The sequence below is a fragment of the Muscardinus avellanarius genome (assembly GCF_963383645.1).
Source record: "Muscardinus avellanarius genome assembly, chromosome: 1".
NCBI classification, from domain to species: domain Eukaryota; kingdom Metazoa; phylum Chordata; class Mammalia; order Rodentia; family Gliridae; genus Muscardinus; species Muscardinus avellanarius.
Window position 1 is genome coordinate 185,091,571 of NC_137786.1, and position 21,114 is coordinate 185,112,684.

At 43.4% G+C, this 21,114-nt stretch overlaps 1 protein-coding gene across 4 annotated transcripts in view; it reads left to right on the plus strand.

Annotated features, from left to right (window-relative positions):
- Nucleotides 1-5,099: 5,099 nt before the first annotated feature.
- The window catches only part of ZNF143 (zinc finger protein 143), a gene marked incomplete at both ends in the record, with an annotated part of 48,080 nt that continues 32,065 nt past the window's right edge, over nt 5,100-21,114 (plus strand). The window contains 6 exons of one of the 4 annotated variants that reach the window (XM_080718264.1): nt 5,100-5,222; nt 14,896-15,010; nt 16,838-16,930; nt 17,757-17,840; nt 19,312-19,395; nt 20,601-20,797. In XM_080718264.1, the coding sequence (XP_080574390.1) occupies nt 5,100-5,222; nt 14,896-15,010; nt 16,838-16,930; nt 17,757-17,840; nt 19,312-19,395; nt 20,601-20,797 (696 nt within the window). Of the gene's footprint in view, nt 5,227-14,895; nt 15,011-16,837; nt 16,931-17,756; nt 17,841-19,311; nt 19,396-20,600; nt 20,798-21,114 lie in introns of those variants that run through there. The other 3 variants (XM_080718265.1, XM_080718266.1, XM_080718267.1) reach the window with 3 other exon arrangements.

Sequence of the window (21,114 nt, forward strand, 5' to 3'; positions counted from 1 at the left end):
GATTACTCTTGGCTGAGGGAGGAAGATCTGAGATAAGATGTAACCTTGGATAAATTACTGAGACCATCTCAAAATTTAGAGAAGAGGGGCTGGGGTTGTTGAGAGGTAGAACCTAGGTTCACTCCCTTGTAATACCCCTCTCAAGTTTAAGGAACTGTTAAGTAATTTAATGAGTGCAGAAGTGTGTTGTAATTAAAGCTTGGCATGGTGGTACATGTTTGTAATCTCAGTACTTGGGAGGCTGAGACAGGAAGGTCACAGGTTCGCCAGTCTCAGCTACTTAGGCACTCCACAACTTAGTAAGACCCCATTTCAAAATAAAGAAAATGGGCTGGGGGTGTAGCTGGGAGGTAGAATGCCCCTGGGTTCAATCCCTAGTACTGCGGGAAAGAAAAAAAAAAGTATGTGTAATTAAGGAATGGGATGTTGCCAAGTGTGACACACATCTGTAATACCAGCACTTGGGAGGCTGAGACAAAGGATGGCAGGTTTGCGGCCAACCTCTGCAAATTTAGTGAGACCCTGCTTCAAAGTTCAAAAGTCCTGAAGGGTGTGGCTCAGAGGTAGAGCACCCCTAAATTTAATCCTCAGTACCCACAAAGAAAAAAAAAAACTGTAAACCATAATGTGGAAAAAGGTGGCTGTTCATCTGCTCTTGCAGTAACACTGATATAGTGCATTTCACCTACCAAGAGAGTCAGCAACAAATGATACACCATAGCTAGTTATCAGTGGAGAGAAAAACCAATGTTTGTGTCTCCTTTTATACTACTAATGGTTGTTACTGCATAAATATACCCAAACCAACCAGTTTTAGGACATTTTTAAATTAATGAAATGTCTTTGACAGAAAGTTTTTGAATGTAGATATAGCTCTTAGGAAATAGGGAAATGGTACTTTTTTTTTTATGGAGGTACTGGGGGTGGAACCCAGGGGCTTTCTACCTCCAGGCTATACTCCCAGATCTATTATATATTTTATTTGGAAACAGGTCTCACTAAGTTGCTGAGAGCCTCACTAAGTAGCTGAGGCTGACTTTGAACCTGTGCGATCCTCCTGTTTCAGCCTCCCATGTGCTGGGATTACAAGTGTGTGCCACCACGCCCAGCCAGGGAATGGTATTTAAGAGCTTGAATTAGCAATCATTAGTAATGAAACATTTTTCAAGCCATTAATTGATTTTAACTTTTTTGTGGTACTGGGAATGGAACCCAGTAGTCATCTATCTCTGAGATATACCAGACCTATTTTTTTATATTTTATTTGTAAATGGGGTCTAAATTGCTCTGAGCCTAAGCTGAGGCTGGCCTCGAACCTGCGATCCTCCTGTTTCAGCCTCCCAAATACTGGGATTACAAGCATGTACCACCATGTCCAGCTTCCAGACATTAATTTGATAGAAATAGTAAGAAACATATGATTTCTGGGAAATCTGAGATGGATTTGAGTACTATTTATATTTGAGCTGTGTTCTACAGTAACTGGTGACACAAGGTCCCCATACTTGTGACAAAAAACAAAATTAAGGTTCTAATGTGTGTGTGGGGGGGGGGGAGGTGGGAGCACTGGGAATTGAACCCAGGGCTTTCTACCTACAAGCTACACCCCAAGCAGCCCTAGTTTTCTTTTGAAACAGGGTCTTGCTAGGTTAATGAGAGTCTCACTATTTGCTGAGGTTGTCCTCAAACCTAAGCCTCCCAAGTATTGGGATTACAAGGGTGCACCACCATGCCCAGTTCTATTTAAATGAGATTAGAGAGCTGGGTATGGTGGCACACACTTGTAATGCTTGTAATCCCAGCATTCGGGAGGCTGAGACTGGAGGATCATGGTTTACAGACAGCCTCAGCTACTTAGTGAGGCCCTCTGCAACTTAGTGAGACCCTGTTTCAAATTAAAGTAGGTAGATGTCAGATGGACCCCATATATTTCATCTGAGCTCTGTAGTTAAAAGGCAATCTAGCTGGGCGTGGTGGCACACGCTTGTAATCCCTGCGCTTGGGAGGCTGAGACAGGAGGATCGCATGGGTTCGAAGCCAGCCTCAGCTACTTAGTGAGGCTTTCAGCAACTCAGTGAGACCCTGTTTCCAAATTAAAAAAATAAAAATAAATAAATAAATAAATAAAAGGCAATCTATACAAGTAAAGGCCAGAGCAAAATCCTCTAGTATCAAGTAATCTAATCCAATGTTACATCACATTATTCTTATAGTGTCTAAAAATTAGAACTACTTTACAATTTCCACTTTAAAAATTTACTCTAAACCGGGCATGGTGGCACACGCTTGTAATCCCAGCATTTGGGAGGCTGAGATCCTGGTTCGCAGACAACCTCAGCTACTTAGTGAGGCCTTCTGCAATTTAGTGAGACCCTGTTTCAAATTAAAGAAAAAAAGCCAGGCATGGTGGCGAGTATTTTTAATCCCAGCATTCGGGAGGCTGAGACCAGAGGATCGCGGTTCGCAGACAGCCTCAGCTACTTAGTGAGGCCTTCTGCAACTCAGTGAGACCCTGTTTCAAAATAAAGAATAAAAAAAATAGGGCAGGGGGTGTAGCTTGGAGGTAGAATGCCCCTGGGTTCTATCCCCAGTACCACACACACACACACACACACACACACACACACATAATAATAATAATAATAATAATAATAATAATAATAATAAATAAAAAATAGGACTGGGGGTGTAGCTTGGAGGTTGAATTCCCCTGGGTTTCATCTCTAGAACCACAAAAAAAAAAAGTTTTTTTTTTTTTACTCTAATGTGGGCATGGTCATACACACTTGTAATCCCTGTACTTGGGAGGCTGAGACAGGAGGATCCAGGTTCCTTGCTATCCTCAGCTAGTGAGGTCCTCACAACTTAATGAGACCCTGTTTCAAGAAAAACGAACTGGAGGTATAGCTCAGAGGTAGAATGCTCCTGGGTTCAATCCTCATCACTCCCAATTTTTTTTTCTAAAACAATCAAGTCAGGTGTGGTGGTGCATACTTGAAATCCCAGTACTTGGGGAGACTGAGACAGGAGGATCCAGGTTCCTGGCCAGCCTCAGCTACTTAGTGCAGCCCTTCTCAAATTAGCAAGACTGTTTCAAAATAAAGAATAAAAAATAGAGCTCAAGCCCTGTGTGTGGTGGCAAACGCTTTTAATCCCAACCCTTGGGAGGCTGAGACACAGGGATCACACAGGTTCAAAGCCAGCCTCAGCTACTTAGTGAGGCTCTCAGCAACTTAGTGAGACCCTCTTTCCAAATAAAATATAAAATAGGTCTGGGAAGCCAGGAGTGGTGGTGCACACTTGTAATCTCAGCATTCCTGCATTCCGGAGGCTGAGATCTTTCGCCTTTCACGGACAGCCTCAACTTAGTGAAGCCCTCTGCAACTTAGTGAGACCGTTTCAAAATAAAGATTAAAAATAGGGCATGGGGTGTATGTAGCTCAGAGGTCAAATGCCTCTGGGTTCCATCCCCAGACCCGCAAAAAAAAAAAAAAAAAAAAAAAAATTGGTCTGGGAGTATAGCCCAGAGGTAGAAAAGCCCCTGGGTTCCACCCCCAGTAACACACACACACACACACACACACACACACACACACACACACACACGGGCTCAAGGTGTAATTCAGAGGTATAATATCCTCAGTGCCACAAAAATTTTTTTTCAAGAAAGCAGATGTTAGCCAGGCATGGTATTGCATGCTTTAATCCCAGTACTTGGGAGGCTGAGACAAGGGAATCCTTCGTGGCCAGCCTCAGCTACTTAGTGCAGCCCTCCGTAAATTAGCTAGACCCTGTTTCAAAATAAAAAATAATAAAAACTAGGGAGAGGGGGTGTAGCTCAGAGGTAGAATGCCCCTGGGTTCAATCCCCAGTACCGAAGAAAAAGAAAAGCAGATGTTGATTTATGTACAAAGATGTTCAAATAAGTCTAGTCCAAACACGGGAAACCTTGCAACCTCCAACTAGATTCAGTTATAAACCAAAACATCTCGAGTGCTTTCTTCAACATCTTTCTGACATCTCCCTAATAATCACCTGAAAAGCAAGAAACTAAATGAAACATCTTCCTCAATTCCACCCGATTTAACAAATATTGGGTCGACACTCTTAAGTCACCTCTCCTGGGCCTGGTTGCCATAGCAAATGAGTATTTACTAAGTATCTCGTTAAAAGACTTAGGATTCCCAATAGTTTTTTTTTTTTTTTTAAAGTTTGGGTTGAAAACTACAAGAAACATTACCACTCCACGCTCCAACTATTTGTACTCATTCTTAACACTCTTAGGGATACCGACGTTTTCTCATCCCTGACTTTTTTGCGAGACAGCAAATGGAGACACAAAAGAACACAGCGACATCATTCCAGTCGACTCGAAACTTTTAGCTCAAAGTTCAGGAATGCACAAACACATCCGCAGCGTCTCCCAGCGCAGTCCCTGACTACCACCGCCGGCCGCCAAGCTCAGGAGCAGAAGGCGCACCCCCGCCGCGAGGCGATGCCCCCGACTGGAGGGCGCAGGCGGGCTCGGGCGCCAGCCGCCGGCACACTGCAGGGCTCGGGAAGCACAACCCGTGCCCGAGACCAGGGCCTCACCGGCAGCACCCCCAGGGAGCCGGGAGGTGCCCTCCGGCCACACTCCTCCCTCCTCGTCCCTCCCAGTGGGCCTACGATCGGCAATCGCTATGCAAAGCCCATCTGGACTTGTAGGTGCGCTCCGGCAAGCCCGCCGGGAGATCCCAGGCCGCCTGCTCGCCCCTGTGGGGAAAATGGCGCCCGTCACCCCTTCTCCCTCTCGGGTAATCACAAGGGCCAGCCTCCCTCCCTTGCTACAAAATGGCGCCTCCCGCTGGGGCCCCAGAATCGGCATAATTCACTTGTCAGTAAGGCGGCGGTGGTCTGGGATGAGCGGTTCCCCCAACCAGTCAGACACTGGGACTTTGATTCCGCCGTTGGCGCGAGCCACTCAGGAGCCGGGTGGGAAGCCAGTGCAGGCTGATGCCACCACAAGGGGCGTGCCTGAGGGAGCTTCCTTTCTGGTAGGCTACATTTGGACCAATGGCAAGCTGGAAACGTCCAGTGAGTGACGTAATGACAGCCCAATGGAGGCCGGGGGCGGGCCTAAGACGCGCTATGCGGGTTGCGGGGCCTGGGGGCCGGGCGGCTGTTTCCTGTCCTGGTGCATGGTGGTCGGACGAAGGAATTGTTGGAAAATTTTCTCGGAGGTTCGTATATAAATGTGTTTTTACCCAGTGTGCATTATTCTCCGCCCGGCCGCCGCCCTCAGCGCGGCGGCGCGGGCCCACTCGGGCCCGGACTCTGGCTCCCGCCGCTCAGCCTCGGCCTCAGGCCTTGCGGATCCTACGGCCGGCTCGGCAGCCGAGCCGGAGCAGAAGCGGAGTTTATTAATAACCCGCGGCCGCCACTCTGGGGCGGCGGAGCTTTCTCGCTGAGGACGCAACCCCCCCCTTGTCTCAGCGTGACCGCCCCGCCTGTTCCCCTCAGGGGACCGCCGAGGGGAGGGAGAGAAGGAAGGGAGGGTGGAGCCCTCGGGAACCTGGCGGCGCTTCCCCGCCTGACCTCGGCGCCGAGCGCGTCCCCCGGCGCGCCGAGGCGAAGCTCCCGGGGCCGGGCTCCCGGCGCGCACCAGGCCGGCGGGGGCGCCTGCGGAGGCCGGCCCGGGCCCTCGCCTGAGATCGCGCCCGAAGTACCCTCCCGCCCGGGTCGCGGGATGATTTGTTTGATTCACGTGCCCTTCTTTTTTCTTTTTTAGATAAGGTCTGCGAAGCCTAACACCGAGTATTAGAAATTAGCAATTTATCGTTCTCCCTTTTTCCTGATTTTAGTCAGAGTAAACAAATCAATATAGCCCTTTGTAAGGTTTTATTATGAGACTTGAACCCATTTTTGTTCCCTCTTTTGTATTTTTAACACTTTTCCCCTTATTGTAACCAGGTTTTTAAAAGTAAGAAAGAATAACATTGCACATTGTTTAAGCGTTTGCCTTTGCTTTAGAATTGTGTAAATGAACCGGCATAGTTGAATAAGGATGAGGAATTTGTCTATAATCATACTATAAGATACTTGTCTTTTGTTGTAGTTGACAGAAACCCGTGTAATATTAAATACTTTTCTTTTTGCTGTGTACATAGTTGTAAGTTCATTGTTAGTGTTCAGTTTAAAAAAAAATGTATTAAGACAGGAGTGGTGTTGTAGGTCTCAATCCCAGTACTGGGCAGTACTTGGGAGACTGGAGGATCCCAGGTTCAAGGCTAGGCTTGAAACTTAGCAAGGCCCTCAGCAACTTGGTGCAACCTTGTTTAAAAATTTTAAATAAATAGGTCTAGGAGCATAGCCACGAGATAGAAAGTCCTTGGGTTTCATCCACAGCACACACACACCCCCAAAGTCCCACGGAGGTCACTTAAAAGCACCAATAAATGCATAAATAATTTTATCCTGGAATATTTTGACCATTAGAGAATTATTCACCAAACCAGTCGTCTACAAATATTTTCCCCCTTTGCTTTTCAAAAATATCCTTATCTATATAACTTATATACCTTATGATTCACTAAGTGTAAAATAATATGGTCTTAGTGTAGCGTTGGACATTTCTTGTACTTAAAAATACAAGTCCCATTTCTGCGACAACACAATTTAAAAATTTCTTCATTACTCCAAAAAGGAACTATCCATTGCACCACCCAGCCTGGCTACCCCAAGCCCTTTTGATTTTATATTTTGAAACAGGGTCTCACCAGGTTACTAAGAGTCTTGTTAAATTGCTGAGGCTGATTTCAATCCTGTGATCCTATTGTCTCTGGTGAGCACCACTGCCATTTGCCAAATTTTGAATATATGTAAGCAGTCTTGGCCTTGTTGAAAGAATGAAGTTAAAAGGACACATTAAAATGCACTTTGTGACCAGGGCTTGGTGGCTCAGACCAGATTGGGGGGGGGGGTTCATGGACAGCCTGAGCTACTTACTGAGGCCATTCACAACTCAGTGAGACCCTGTTTCAAAACTAAAAAAGACTAAAAATAATAGGGTTGGGGGTGTAACTCAGGTACAATGCCCCTGAGTTCCATCTCCAGCACCATGAAAAAGAAAAAAAAAAAAAAATAGGGCTGGGGTGTAGCTCAGAGGTAGAATGCCCCTGGGTTTCATCTCCTGTAAGGGTGGGTGCACTTTGTGTGTAGTACTGGGGAATTGAACCCAGGGGTATTATACCCCAAACTGCCTCCCCAACCCTATTTTTTATTCTTTATTTGAAACAGGGTCTCACTAATTGCAGAGGACCTTCCTAAGTAGCTGAGGCTGGCTGGCTGCAAAACAGTGATCCTCCTGTCTCAGTCTCCAAAATCCTGGGATAACAGACGTGTGCTAACCATACCTGGCTTAAAATGCACTTATAATAAAATATACTTTTAGCTTTTTTGTTTTTGTTTGTTTTGTTTTGTTTTTGGCGGTACTGGGAGTGGAACCCAGGGGCATTTTACCTCTGAGTCACCCCCAGCCCTATTTTTTATTATTTTGAAATAGGGTCCTATCGAGTTGCAAAGGATCTCAGTAAGTAGCTGAGGCTGGCTGCAAACTGTAATCCTCCTGTCTCAGCCTCTCAAATGCTGTGATTACAAGCATATATATATCACCATGCCCGGGTCTTTTAGCTGTTTTTTATTGGAGTTCAAGAGGTTTATAATACTTGTTTTGATTTGTTTTGTGGTACTGGGGATTGAACCCAGATACATTCTTCTCTTGAGCTACACCCCAGCTCTGTTTTATTTTATTTACTTGTTTTTGAAGTACTGGGGATTGAACTCAGGGGCATTCTACCTCCAAGCTATATTCCCAGCCCTATTTTTTATTATTTGGAAACAGGGTCTCACTAAGTTGCAGAGGGCCACACTAAGTAGCTGAATCTGTGATCCTCTTGTCTCAGCTTCCCAAGTACTGAGATTACAACCCTGTAAACCATACCTGATTCAAGTGTGTGTGTGTGTGTGTGTGTGTGTGTATTGGTACTGGGGGATTAAATCCAGGAGTGTTCTGCCTCTGAGCTACATCCACAGCCCTATTTTTATTTTTAGTTTGAAATAGGATCTCACTAAGTTGCTAAGACTGGCTTTGAACCTGCAATCCTTCTGTCTAAGCCTCCCAAGTACTGGGACAGGTGTGTGCCACCATGTCCAACTTATTTTTTATTTTGAAATGTCTCACTAAGTTGCAGAGGGCCTCACTAAATTGAGAAGCTGATTTCTAACCTGCAATCTTCCTGTCTCGTCCTCCTAAGTACTGAGATTATAGGTGTGTACCAATGTCCCCAGCAGGGTTTTCTTTTATTTTGTATTAGGTGCTGGGGATTGAACCCACGGCTACCTCCCAGCTAAGCCCCCAGCTATATTTTAAATTTCTTTTATTTTGGAAATAGGATCTTGAAAGTTGCTGAGAGCCTCAATATCTTTTCCATCACTTACTAAAATTCTATACCTCAGAACTAAACAACACAGCCCATTCCTCCAGAATGGGAGGAAATATCTGCAACCCATTTATCTAATAAAGAATTTCTGTGTGTGTGTGTGTGTGTGTGTGTGTGTGTGTGTGTGTGTGTGTGTGTGTGTTATTGGGTGTGAAACCCAGGGGCTTTTCTACCTTTGGGCTATACTCCCAGACCTATTTTATACTTTATTTGGAAACGGTCTCACTAATTTAGTAGCTGAAGCTGGCTTTGGACCTGTATTATCCTCCTTCTCAGTCTCCCAAGAGCTGGGATTACAAGCGTGTGCCACCATGCCCGGCATCTATTTTTTAGTCTTCTTATATTTTGAAAAAAGATCTCACTGAGTTGCAAAGGGCCTTGCTAAGTAGCTGAGGCTGTCCACAAACTGTGATCCTCTGGTCTCTACTTCCTCCTCCTGAATGCTGGAATTACAGGTGTGTGCTACCACGCTCAGCTTCTAATAAAGAATATCAGCTAGGGATGGTGGCACATACTTGTTTTCCCAACATTTGCAAGGCTGAGACAGGAGGATAGTGGTTCACCACCGGCTACAGTTACTTAGGTCTTTGCAACTCAGTGAGACCCTGTTTCAAAAAATAATAAGCTGGATGCCAGGCATGGTGGCATACACTCGTAATCCCAGCATTTGGGAGGCTGAGACTGGAGGATTGTGGTTTGTGGCCAGCCTCAGCTATTTAGTGAGGCTCTCTGTAACCTAGTGAGATCCAGTTTCAAAATAAAAAATAGGGCAGGGGGTGTAGCTCAGAGGTCGAATGCTCCTGGGTTCCATCCGCAGACCCCCACAAAAAAAGTAATCAGAACACTTTATATTTTCCACTTTAAAAAATTTATAGTCTAAGCCAGGCATGATGGCACACGCTTGTAATCCCAGTACTTGGGAGGCTCAGGAGTATCATAGCAGGTTCAAAACCAGCCCTAGCTACTTAGTCTCTCAACAACTTAGTGAAATCCTGTTTTCAAATAAAATATAAAATAGGTCTGGGAGTGTAGCAGGAAGGTAGAAAATCCCTGGTTTCCATCCCCAGTACCACACACACACACACACACACACACGCACACACAAAGAATAAATAATAGGCCTGGGGGTATAGCTCAGAGGTAGACTGCCCCAAGGTTCCATCCCAAGTACCGAAGGGGGGGGGGAAATATATATATATATAATCTCCAGATTATATAAATAAAATTTAAAACTGGACAGTACCTTTGAAGAGCTCAGTTTTGTTTGTTGTTTGTTTGGGGGTCCTGGGATTGAACCCAGGGCATTATGCCTCTGAGCCACACCCTCAGCCCCGTTTTTTATATTTTATTTTGAAACAGGGTCTCACTAAATTGTTCGTGGCCAGCTGAGACTGGACATGATCTGCCATCCTCCTGTCTCAGTACTGGTATTACAAGCATCTGCCACCACGTCCAGCAAAGAACTCAGTTTTTAAATAGTGAAAAGATCTTTTCTAGACATAGATATACCACCCATCATACATATGTGAAAAGATGTTCATTATTAGATATTGTGGAATGCCAGTCAAAACTACAGTGACATACAGCCAGGCGCTGTGGCGCAAGATTGTAATCCCAGCATTCTGGAGGCTGAGACAGGATGATTGCAGTTCGTTGCCAGCCTCAGCTACTTAGTGAGGTCCTTTGCAACTCACTGAGGACCTGTTTTAAAAATAATTAAAAAAAAAAATAGGCTGGGCATGGTGGCGCACACTTGTAACCCCAGTACTTAGGAGGCTGAGACAGGAATTTCTCATAGGTTCGAAGCCTGCCTCAGCTACTGAGTGAGGCTGTCAGCAACTTAGTGAGACAAAATCAAGTATAAAATAGGTCTGGGAGTATATCCTGGAGGTAGAAAAGCCCCTGGGCTCCACCCCCAGTAACACACACACACACACACACACACACACACACACACACACACACAAATAGGGCTAGGCATATAGCTAGGAGATAAAATGCTCCTGAGTTTCATCCTCAGTACTGAAAAAAAAAAAAAACCCAACAAATTACAGTGACATACTATTTTTTGCTCACTAGGATCGTTACAATTAAAAGAAAAAAAAAAAACTGAAAGCTGGTCATGGTGGCACATGGTTATAATCCCAGCATTTGGGAGGCTCAGATAGGAGGATTGCGGTTCCCGACAGCCTCGGCTACTTAGTGAGGTTCTATGCAACTCAGTGAGACCCTGTTTCAAAATAAAGAATGATAAATTGGACATGGTGGCGCATGCTTGTAATCCCCGTGCTTGGGAGGCTAAGACAGGAGGATCGCGCGGGTTCGAAGCCAGCCTCAGCTGCTTAGTGAGGCTCTCAGCAACTTAGTGAGACCCTGTTTCCAAATAAAATATAAAATGGGTCTGGGAGTATAGCCCGGAGGTAGAAAAGCCCTTGGGTTCCACCCCCAGTACCACCAAAAGAAAAGAAAAGAAATACAGTCAAGTGATGGCTTACTTTAGGAGCTTCTTATAGATGATTTCTAAATTTTCTGTGAAGCTGGGGGCTGATTAATTACTGAGACTGAGGTGGTGAGGTGCTCAGGAATACAGCATGAGGTTTGAAGCAAGAGTTGTTTTGTGTTGCTGGGCATTGAACCCAGGGGCACTCTACCTTGGAGCTATCAACAGTCTTATTTTATTTTATTGTGGTACTGGGGATGAAACCCAGGGGCATTTCAGATTCATTGAGTTATTCCACAGTCATTAAGTTCCTGCTATCTTTTCTCTTTCTTGCTTTCTTTCTTTTCTTCTCCTTCCTTCCTTTTTCTTTTTACTTGGAACTGGGAATTGAACCGAGAGGCATTCTACCTCTGATCTATATCATTGGACTTTTTTTTTTTTTTTTTTCAGTACTGAGGATGGAACCCAGGGACATTCTACCTCAGAGATACACCCCCCCCCCCCCGGCCCCGGCCCAATTTTTTATTCTTTCTTTTGAAACAGGGTCTCACTGAGTTGCAAAGGACCTCACTACGTAGCTGACCCTGTCCGCAAACCGAGATTCTTCTGTCTCCGCCTCCCAAATGTTGTGATTACAAGCGTGTGCCATCACGCCCAGTTCTTATTTTATTTTTTCTTTGGAAATGGTCTGGCTAAGTTGCTGTAAGTAAGCCTCACTAAGTCCCAGAGGCTAACTTTGAACCTGCGATCTTCCTCTTAGTCTCCCAAATACTGGGATTACAGGCATGTTCTACCATGCCTGGCTAGAAAATTTTTTTCTTTTCCTTTTTTTTTTTTTTATTCTTTGTGTGTGTGTGTGTGTGGTACTGAGGGTGAACCCAGGGGATTTTCTATACTCACAGACCTATTTTTTATACTCTATTTGAAAACAGGGTCTCACTAAGTTGTCAAGAGCCTCACTAAGCAGCTGAGGCTGGCTTCGAACCTGTGTGATCCTCCTGTCTCAGCCTCCCAAGCGCTGGGATTACAAAGCCGGCTTTTTTTTTTTTTTGGTAGTATTAAGGATTGAACCTCCAAAATACACTCTCAGCTATATTTTATTTTTCTTTTGAAACAGGGTCTTACTAGGTTGATTAGTCTCACTACTTGTTAAGGCTGTCCTTGAACCTACAATCCTCCTGTCTCAGCTTTCTAAATACTGGGATGTGTTACATTCAGCTGAAAATATCTTTTTTTGGGGGGTGGGGATATGAAACTCAAGAGGCATTCTACCTCTGAGCTACACTCTCTGTCCTCTTTTTTATTTATTTTGAAACAGAATCTCACCATGTTGCAGAGGACCTCACTAAGTAGCTGAAGCTGTCCATGAACCATGATCCTCCTGTCTCAGCTTCCCAAATGCTCGGATTACAAGCATGTGCCAACACGCCAGCTTTGAAAATATCTTAAATAGTCACCTTGAAGCCAAGTGTGGTAGGTGGTACATACCTGTAATCCTAGTACTTTGGAGGCTGGGACAGAAGGATTGCAGGTTTGAGGCTAGCCTCAGCAATTTAGCCAGGCCCTCAGGAATTTAGTCAGATCCTGTTGCAAAATTAAAAATAAAATGGGGCTGGGGTATAGTTCAGAGGTAGAATTTCCCTGGGCTCAATCCCCAGCACTACACACACAATAAGAAGAAGAAAAAGAACCTGGGCATGGTGGCACAAATTTATAATCCCAGCATTTGGGAGGCTAAGACCAGAGGATCGTGGTTTGCTGCCAACCTCAGGTACTTAATGAGCCCGCCGCAACTTAGTATGACCCTGATTCAAAATAAAAAGTAGGGCTGGGGTGTAACTTGGAGGTTGGAAGCCCCTGTGTTCCATCTCCAGACCCGCGGGGAAAAAAAGGACAAAAAAGATTTTATTGAATCTGGAAACTGCTTTCTAAATATGAAACCTATGCCAGGCGCAGTGGTGCACGCTTGTAATCCCCACGTTTGGGAGGCGGAGACAGGAGGATCGCACAGGTTCGAAGCCAGCCTCTCTGGCTTAAGAGACCCTGTTTCAAAAGAAAAATATTAAAAAAAAAAAATAGGTCTAGGAGCGTAGCCCGGAGGTAGAAGGGTTTCCCAGAACCCCAGTACCACCCAAAAAATTATATGTGTGTGTGTGTGTGTGTGTGTGTGTGTGTGTGTGTGTGTGTATGTATATATCTATAATGACATCTACTTTTTTTGTGGTATTGAGGCTTGGCTTTGTACCTGTGAGCTACATGGCCAGCCCTATTTTGTAGTCTTTTACATATATACACACACACACACACACACACACACACAAACACACAACACACACACACACACATATTTGCAGTACTGAGGATAGGACCCAGGGGCATTCTACCTCTGAGCTACACCCCAACCCTATTTTTTATTCTTTATTTTGAAACAGAGCCTTACTGAATTGCAAAGGGACTCACAAAGTATTAGCTGAGACTGTCCAGGAACCATGATCAGCCTCTCAAATGCTGGAATTCCAGGCATGCACCACCAGGCCTGGCCTTTTTTTTTTTTTTTTTTTTTTTCTTTCAGGTCTGGGGATGCAACCCAGGGAAATTTGACCTCCGAGCTACACCCTGGCCCTATTTTTTATTTATTTTGAAACAGGGTCTCAGTTATGGAGGTCCTCACTATTACCTGAAGCTGAAACAGGGTCTCACTAAGTTGCAAAGGGCCTTGCTAAAGTAGCCAAGGCTGTCCAAGAACTGGGATAATCCGGATCTCAGCCTCCCAATGCTGGGATTACAAGTGGGTGCCATCATGCCCAGCTGAAACCTACTTTAACAATTTTTTCGGTACTGAGAATTCAACCCAGGAGGGGCATTCTACTTCCAAGCTACACTCCCCAGCCTATTTTATTGTTTGTTTGTTTGTTTGTTTGTTTATTTTGCGGTACTGAGGATGGAACCCAGGGGCCTTCTACCTCTGGGCTACACTCCCAGACTTATTTTATATTTTATTTGAAAACAGGGTCTCACTAAGTTGCTGAGAGCCTCACTAAGTAGCTGAGGCTGGATTTGAGCCTGAGCAATCCTGTCTCAACCTCACAAGTACTGGGATTACAAGCATGCGCTACCACACCCAGCTTATTCTTTATTTTCAAACAGGCTCTTCTTAAGTTGTGGAGGACCTCACTGCTGAGACTGGCTTCAAACCTGCAATCCTCCTGTCTCCACTTCCCAAATACTGAGATTACAAGCATGCACCACCAAAAAATTTTATTTTTTATTTGGAAACAGGGTTTTGCTGAGTTACTGAGAACCTCATTAAGTTGCTGAGGTTGGCTTCAAACCCGCAGTCCTCCCATCTCATCCTCCCAAGTCCTGGGATTATAAGTCTGCTGACTAGAGGTATATGTTTTAACTATCCAGTAACCTGTTGAATGTTTTAGGTCAACGTCTAGTTTCTTAAAGATATTAAGAGTTGTGGGTCACGGATTTTATAATTGTCTAACTACTTTGCTTACCCATGACAAGATGGACAGTTTGGTTAATTAAATACTAACATGTACAAAATTCATCTTGGGGAAAATGAAGTACAGTCTAACATGTTAATTTTGAAATGGCATTAATTTTAGCAGAACAACTTCAGTAGTGTTTGGAATATGTTAAAACCTCCCTATGTTCTCTGCTACTTCTATTCCTCATACTCCCTAGTCTCACGGAAGCACACCAGGGTGTTATCACCACACTGCTCTGTGTGGGTGTGCCCTTACCAAGTTGTGTCAGTGGTGCTACTTTCTTGAGGTTTAAGAGATGCTGTTGTGGGGTTTTGTTCATTTGTGTTTGTTTTAATACTCTCACCAGTATACTGAGTGAAATTTCATTTTATTTCACGTGCTGTTTACATCTTAACATTTCTTTGTGAGTCATACATATTATTTTATTTGTAGTATCATTCTTTATTCTCAAGTGTTTAAACTTTTTTCAAGGTAGAAAATGTTGTTAGCCCAAATAAATCGGGATTCTCAAGGAATGACAGAGTTTCCTGGAGGAGGCATGGAGGCTCAACATGTTACCCTGTGCCTGACAGAGGCAGTGACCGTGGCAGGTACGTAGTCATTTGAAGGCACCGTGTGGCTTTGGAGAGAGATGGTTTATATTAAGAAAGAAACTTCCAACAGTATGTGTACATCCCTGTACCTCAATTAGAGGCAGCACAAACCTAGGCAGATTCTTTCTTTTTTTTCTTTTTTCTTTTTTATTTATTTTTTGTTTTGCAGTACTGGGGATGGAACACAGGGGCATTCTACCTCTGAGCTACACCTCCAGCCCTATTTTTTATTCTTTATTTTGAAGCAGGGTCTCACTAAGTTGCAGAGGGCCTCACTAAGTAGCCAAGGCTGGCTCTGAACTGTGATCCTCCAGTCTCAGCCTCCCAAATGCTTGGGTTACAAGTGTGCGCCACCACACCCGACTTTTTATCTATTTATTTATTTATTTATTTTTATTTATTTATTTATTTTTTTTTTTTTTGGTGGTACTGGGGTTCCTGGAAGCCCTTCTATCTCCGGGCTACACTCCCAGACCTATTTTTACATTTTTATTTGGAAACAGGGTCTCCTAAGCCAGCGCGCACGGCTAGCTTCGAACCTGCGCGATCCTCCTGTCTCCGCCTCCCAAGCGCGGGGATTACAAGCGTGCGCCACCACGCCCGGCCGGCTTTTTATTTAAATTAAAACAGGATCTTTCTAAGTTACCACTCGCTGGCCTCAAACCTGAGATCCTGAGATCCTCCCGTCTGAGCCTCTGAGAACTAAAATTACAGCAACTGACTACCTAGGCTTTTTTTTTTTTTTTTTTTTTTTTTTTTGGTGGTACTGGGGATGGAACCCAGGGGCTTTTCTACGTCTGGGCTACACTCCCAGACCTATTGTATACTTTATTTGGAATCAGGATCTCACTAAGTTGCTGAGAGCCTAAGTAGCTGCGGCTGACTTTGACCCTGTGTGATCCTCCTGTCTCAGCCTCCCAAGCGCTGGGATTACAAGTGTGTGCCACCACACTTATTAGCCTACCTAGGCTTTTCTATAAGCATTATTTCTTTTAATACTAGGGATTGAACCTAGGGGCCTTCTACATCTGAGCTATACCTTTAACTTTTTTATTATTTATTTTGAAATAGGGTCTCACCATGTTGCGGAGGACCTCACTAAGTAGCTGAGGCTGGCTGTGTACCTGCAATCTTACTTGTTTCCGTCTCCCAAGTACTGGGATTACAAGCATGCACCATCATGCTTGGCCTTTGAGCATTATTAACTTGGTTTGGATGCTGGGTATAGTAAGGCCAGGAAATTTTTTTGGCAAATGCTAAAAGAGGCTAGACATGGTGGCACATGCTTATAATCCCAGCTTTTGGGAGGCTGAGACTGAAAGATCTCGGTTCTGGCCAGTACTTCTTAGGCACTTTGTAACTCAGTGAGACCAGTTTCAAAATAAAGAATAAAAAACAGGGGTAGAGTGTAGCTCAGAGGTAGAATATCCCTGGGTTCCATCCCTAGTACCGCCAAAAAAAAAAAAAGCCATAAGTGATTTCATTTGAATCTCTAAGAATTAAGTAACTTGCCTTTTGCCTCATATTTGTCTATTTATTTATTTATTGGTACTAGGGATTGATTCCAGGGGCATTCTACCTCTGAGCTCCTCCAGCCCTATATTAGTTTTATTTGAAACAGGGTCTTTCTAGATTGATGAGAGTCTCACTACTTCTGAGGCTGTCACCAAACCTCAGTCCTCCTGTCTAAACCTTCCAAGTATTGGAATTACAGGTGTGCACTGCTACACCCAGTTTATATTTATTTATTTATTTATTTATTTTAAATTCGTCAGTACACACATAATGATAGTAATCTAAAAAAGTAATTTTGTCTTATAATAGATGGTGATAATTTAGAAAATATGGAAGGTGTAAGCTTGCAAGCAGTAACACTTGCAGATGGCTCTACTGCTTACATACAACACAATTCTAAAGGTATGTGCCATATATACGGCCAGTTCTTTAATACCAGTGATGTATATCCTCAGAATTGGAGCCCCTATTTCTCCTAAGAATGCTATGTTATATAAAATAATGTTATATTATTTAAATTTAACTTAAATTTTGTTTTGATAATTTGAGGACAGATACCCTTGACATATTTGGAAGGTACTTTAGGGCAGCAAGTTTAGTGGGGAAGAGTATGGGAAGTGTCTCTGACCTATTTTTAGTAAGACCATTCTTACTTTTTAACTTCAGGGTATTATTTAATGTTTTTAGAAAACACAAGAGTAAAGGCATTTAGTTGTGCTTACATAACGTTATCTCTAAATCAGTGTTTACTTTGTTTTAGGAATAGCCCAGTTCTAAAACTCCTTGTATTTATGTAAACCTATTGCTTACATACTCAAGATAAGGGTCTGTTTAAACCCTGGAGTAAGAATCTCAACTGGCTTCACATACACTGACATATCTGTCACACACTAATGTAACTGTTCAGCTTCCCCATATTAAAGGTCACTGGTCCTAAGTGGCTCTGGAATGTAGAGGTTCACTTGTATAGCTTGCTATAATGAGCCACTCTTCCTCTTAAACTTGTCTGATTGAAAACTAGAGGGGAGGAAGGATGGCTGAGGGAGGACTTTCTGCTTTCTATAGGATCACTGGATGTGTTATTGAATTGCCTCAGAACATTGAGGGAAGAATCAAGATGAACATGAGCTTAAGTAGTGTATGTTTTTATAGTTGATATCATTTTGAAATTGTATAAAGTTTTAAAGTTTTGTTTGCACTTATTTTTGGCTTGACTCTTTTGTTCTAGATGGAAAACTCATTGATGGCCAGGTTATTCAGTTGGAGGATGGTTCTGCTGCCTATGTCCAACATGTACCCATACCTAAAAGTAGTAAGTATTTAAGATACAATATGGAGCCGGGTATGGTGACACACTCTTGTAATCCCAGCATTCGGGAGGCTGAGACCAGAAGATCACGGTTTGTGGCCAGCCTCAGCTACTTAGTGAGTCCCTCAGCAACTTAGTGAGACATTGTTTTAAAATAAAGAATAAAAAATAGGGTGGGGTGTATCTCGAAGGTTGAATGCCCCTGGGTTACATCCTCAGACTTGCCAAAAAAAAAAAGATACAACATGGGAAACCCTCCTGATTCTAATGTCAGTATTTGCCGCTTCTAGCTCCCCCTTAGTACCTAAACTTGGTCTTCATTTCTAGTCCTTCTGAAAAGGGAGATGAGTAGGTATCAAAGAGAGAATGTAAAGACCATTTTAAGACTTTCTCTCAAATATAGTAGAAAAGAAGCTGGACTTGTGGCACAAGGTTGTAATCTCAGCATTTGGGTGGCTGAGACAGGAGGATCATGGTTCGCGGACAGCCTCAGCTACTACTTAGTGAGGCCCTTTGCAGTCAGTGAGACCCTATTTTCAAATAAAGAATAAAAAATGGGCTGGGGGTATAGCTTGGAGGTAGAATGCCTCCTGGGTTCCATCCCCAGTACCACCAAAAAATAAAGAAATAAAAAAATAATAATAATAGAAAAGAAATTCCTACGCTGTACTATAGAGATCAGTATGCATTGGTCCTAAGTGAGCATGTCTATTATTTGAACTAAATTTTACATGTCACACATTTTCTTCTTTTCCTTGGTTTATATTTCCTAAAACAATTATTCCAATTCTTTTTACCTTTAAGTACTTTCTCCCTGGGTATGCTGGCATGCAGTAGTACTTGAGAGGCTGAGAGAGAAGGATTGCAGGTTCATGGCCATCCTCAGCTACTTAGTGTGGCCCACCACCACTTAATTTCAAATAAAGAATAAAAATAAGACTAAGGGTATAGCTTGGAAGTAGAATACCTCTGGGTTCAATCTCCAGTATTGAAAAAATTATATATATATGGCTGTAGGTATATTTTCAAGGTAGAATGCATCTCAGTTCAGTCCCCAGTACAAAAAAAAAAAAAAACTTTGCCGGGCATGGTGGCGCATGCTTGTAATCCCCGTGCTTGGGAGGCTGAGATAGGAGGATCGCACAGGTTCGAAGCCAGCCTCAGCTACTTAGTGAGGCTTTCAGCAACTTAGTGAGACCCTGTTTCCAAATAAAGTATAAAAAAGAGGTCTGGGAGTATAGCCCAGAGGTAGAAAGCCTCTGGGTTCCACCCCCAGTACCACCAAAAAAAAAAAAAAAAAAAAAAAAAAACTTTCCCAAAGCTACCTTTACTGAAACTACTCAAATGTTCAGACTCTTAAAGCAAGTATAGTTGTCATGATGTGTTAAATGGCTTATTGACTGTTACTGGCCAGGTGAGTTAATTGGAACTTGCTGGAAAATGTGGGACCTAAATGTAAACAATTGTTTTTGAGCAGGGGACAGTTTGCGGCTAGAGGATGGTCAAGCAGTGCAGCTAGAAGATGGAACCACAGCATTTATTCACCATACCTCCAAAGGTACAATAAAAGCTTTAGAAATATGAATAAAATAAGAGAAACTGGGCATGGTAGCATGCTTATGCTTGTAATCCTAGTACTTCAGAGGATGAGACAGGAGGATCCCAGGTTCATGGCCTGCCTTGGCTGCCACTTAGCAAGACCTTTCACAACTTAGACTCTGTTTCAAAAAAAAGAATTAAAAAGGGCTTGAGTGGCTGGGTGTGGTGGCACATGCTTGTAATCCCAGCATTCGGGAGGATGAGACCAAAGATTGCGATTTGCGGAAAGCCTCTGCTACTTAATGAGGCCCTTCACAACTCACTGAAATCTGGTTTCAAAAATAAAAAGACTAGTGGGGCGTGGTGGCGCACGCATGTAATCCCAGCACTTGGGAGGCCGAGACCAGGGGATCCTGGTTCGCGGACAGCCTCAGCTACTTAGTGAGGCCCTCTGCAACTCAGTGAAACCCTATTTCAAAATAAAGAAAAAAAATTGGGCAGGGTGTGTAGCTCGGAGGTCAAATGCCTCTGGGTTCCATCCCCAGACCTGCAAAAAATAAACAAATAAATAAAATAAAAATAAAAAGACTAAAAAAATAGGACTGGGGTGTAGCTTGGAGGTATAATGCCCCTGGGTTTCATCCCCAGTACCTCAAAAAAGGAGGGGGGGCTGGATTGTAGCTCAGAGGTAGAAAGCCCCTGGGTTTAATCTCTAATACTACAAAAAATAAATTTAAAAAAATTTAAACAAAGGAGAAATGGAGATTTGGGGGAAATAGCTGCCATTTAGCTGCTGAAGTGTTGTCTTGTGGAAGAATTTGTTCTTTGAGGTTTAAGGCACAGTTTAAGGGAATACTTTCTAACAGTTTGAGCTGTCCAGGAACTATTCGGAATAGCAGAAACACGGACTTTGGAGTCATACTGACATATATTTGAATCCTAGTTTCTCTACATACTGATTTGCCTATTCTTTGTGAAGGTTTTTTAATTTCCTGGTTCTCAAGGAAAGCGACTTGACTTTCCCAAACCTCACACTCCCATTTGTACAATGTGGGTAATAAACATACTTGTTTCATAGACTTTTTATGAGGATTAAATCAAATAACATATATAAAGTACACAGTAGAGTTCTCATTGTAACTATTCAATAAAATATTATTCTCTTCTTCCTTTCAATATATACCTCTCTGTCAGACTTTAAAGCATTCTTTTCCATTCCCTTAGACAGTTATGACCAGAGTGCATTACAGGCAGTTCAGCTGGAAGATGGCACCACAGCCTACATCCACCATGCAGTGCAAGTTCCACAGTCTGACACCATCTTGGCAATTCAGGCCGATGGGACAGTCGCAGGGCTACACACCGGGGATGCCACAATTGACCCCGACACCATCAGTGCTTTGGAGCAGTATGCAGCAAAGGTATGGCGTTTTACAATGTCAGCACTCTCCCAGATGCAGCCTCTTTATTTTATATGAAAAGAAGAGAAACCAAAAAGTATGCTTTATCAAGAAACTAATAATTCAGAATCAAAATTAGTTAGCATCAAAAAGATCAACATTTATCTTAAGTGAAATATAAGCCGGGCCTAGTGGCGCACGCTTTTAATCCCCATGCTTGGTAGGCTGAGAAAGGAGGATCGCACAGGTTCGAAGCCAGCTTTGCAGAGGGCCTCACTAAGTACCTGAAGCTGTCCGCAAACCTCATCCTTCAGTCTCAGCCTCCTGAATGCTGGGAT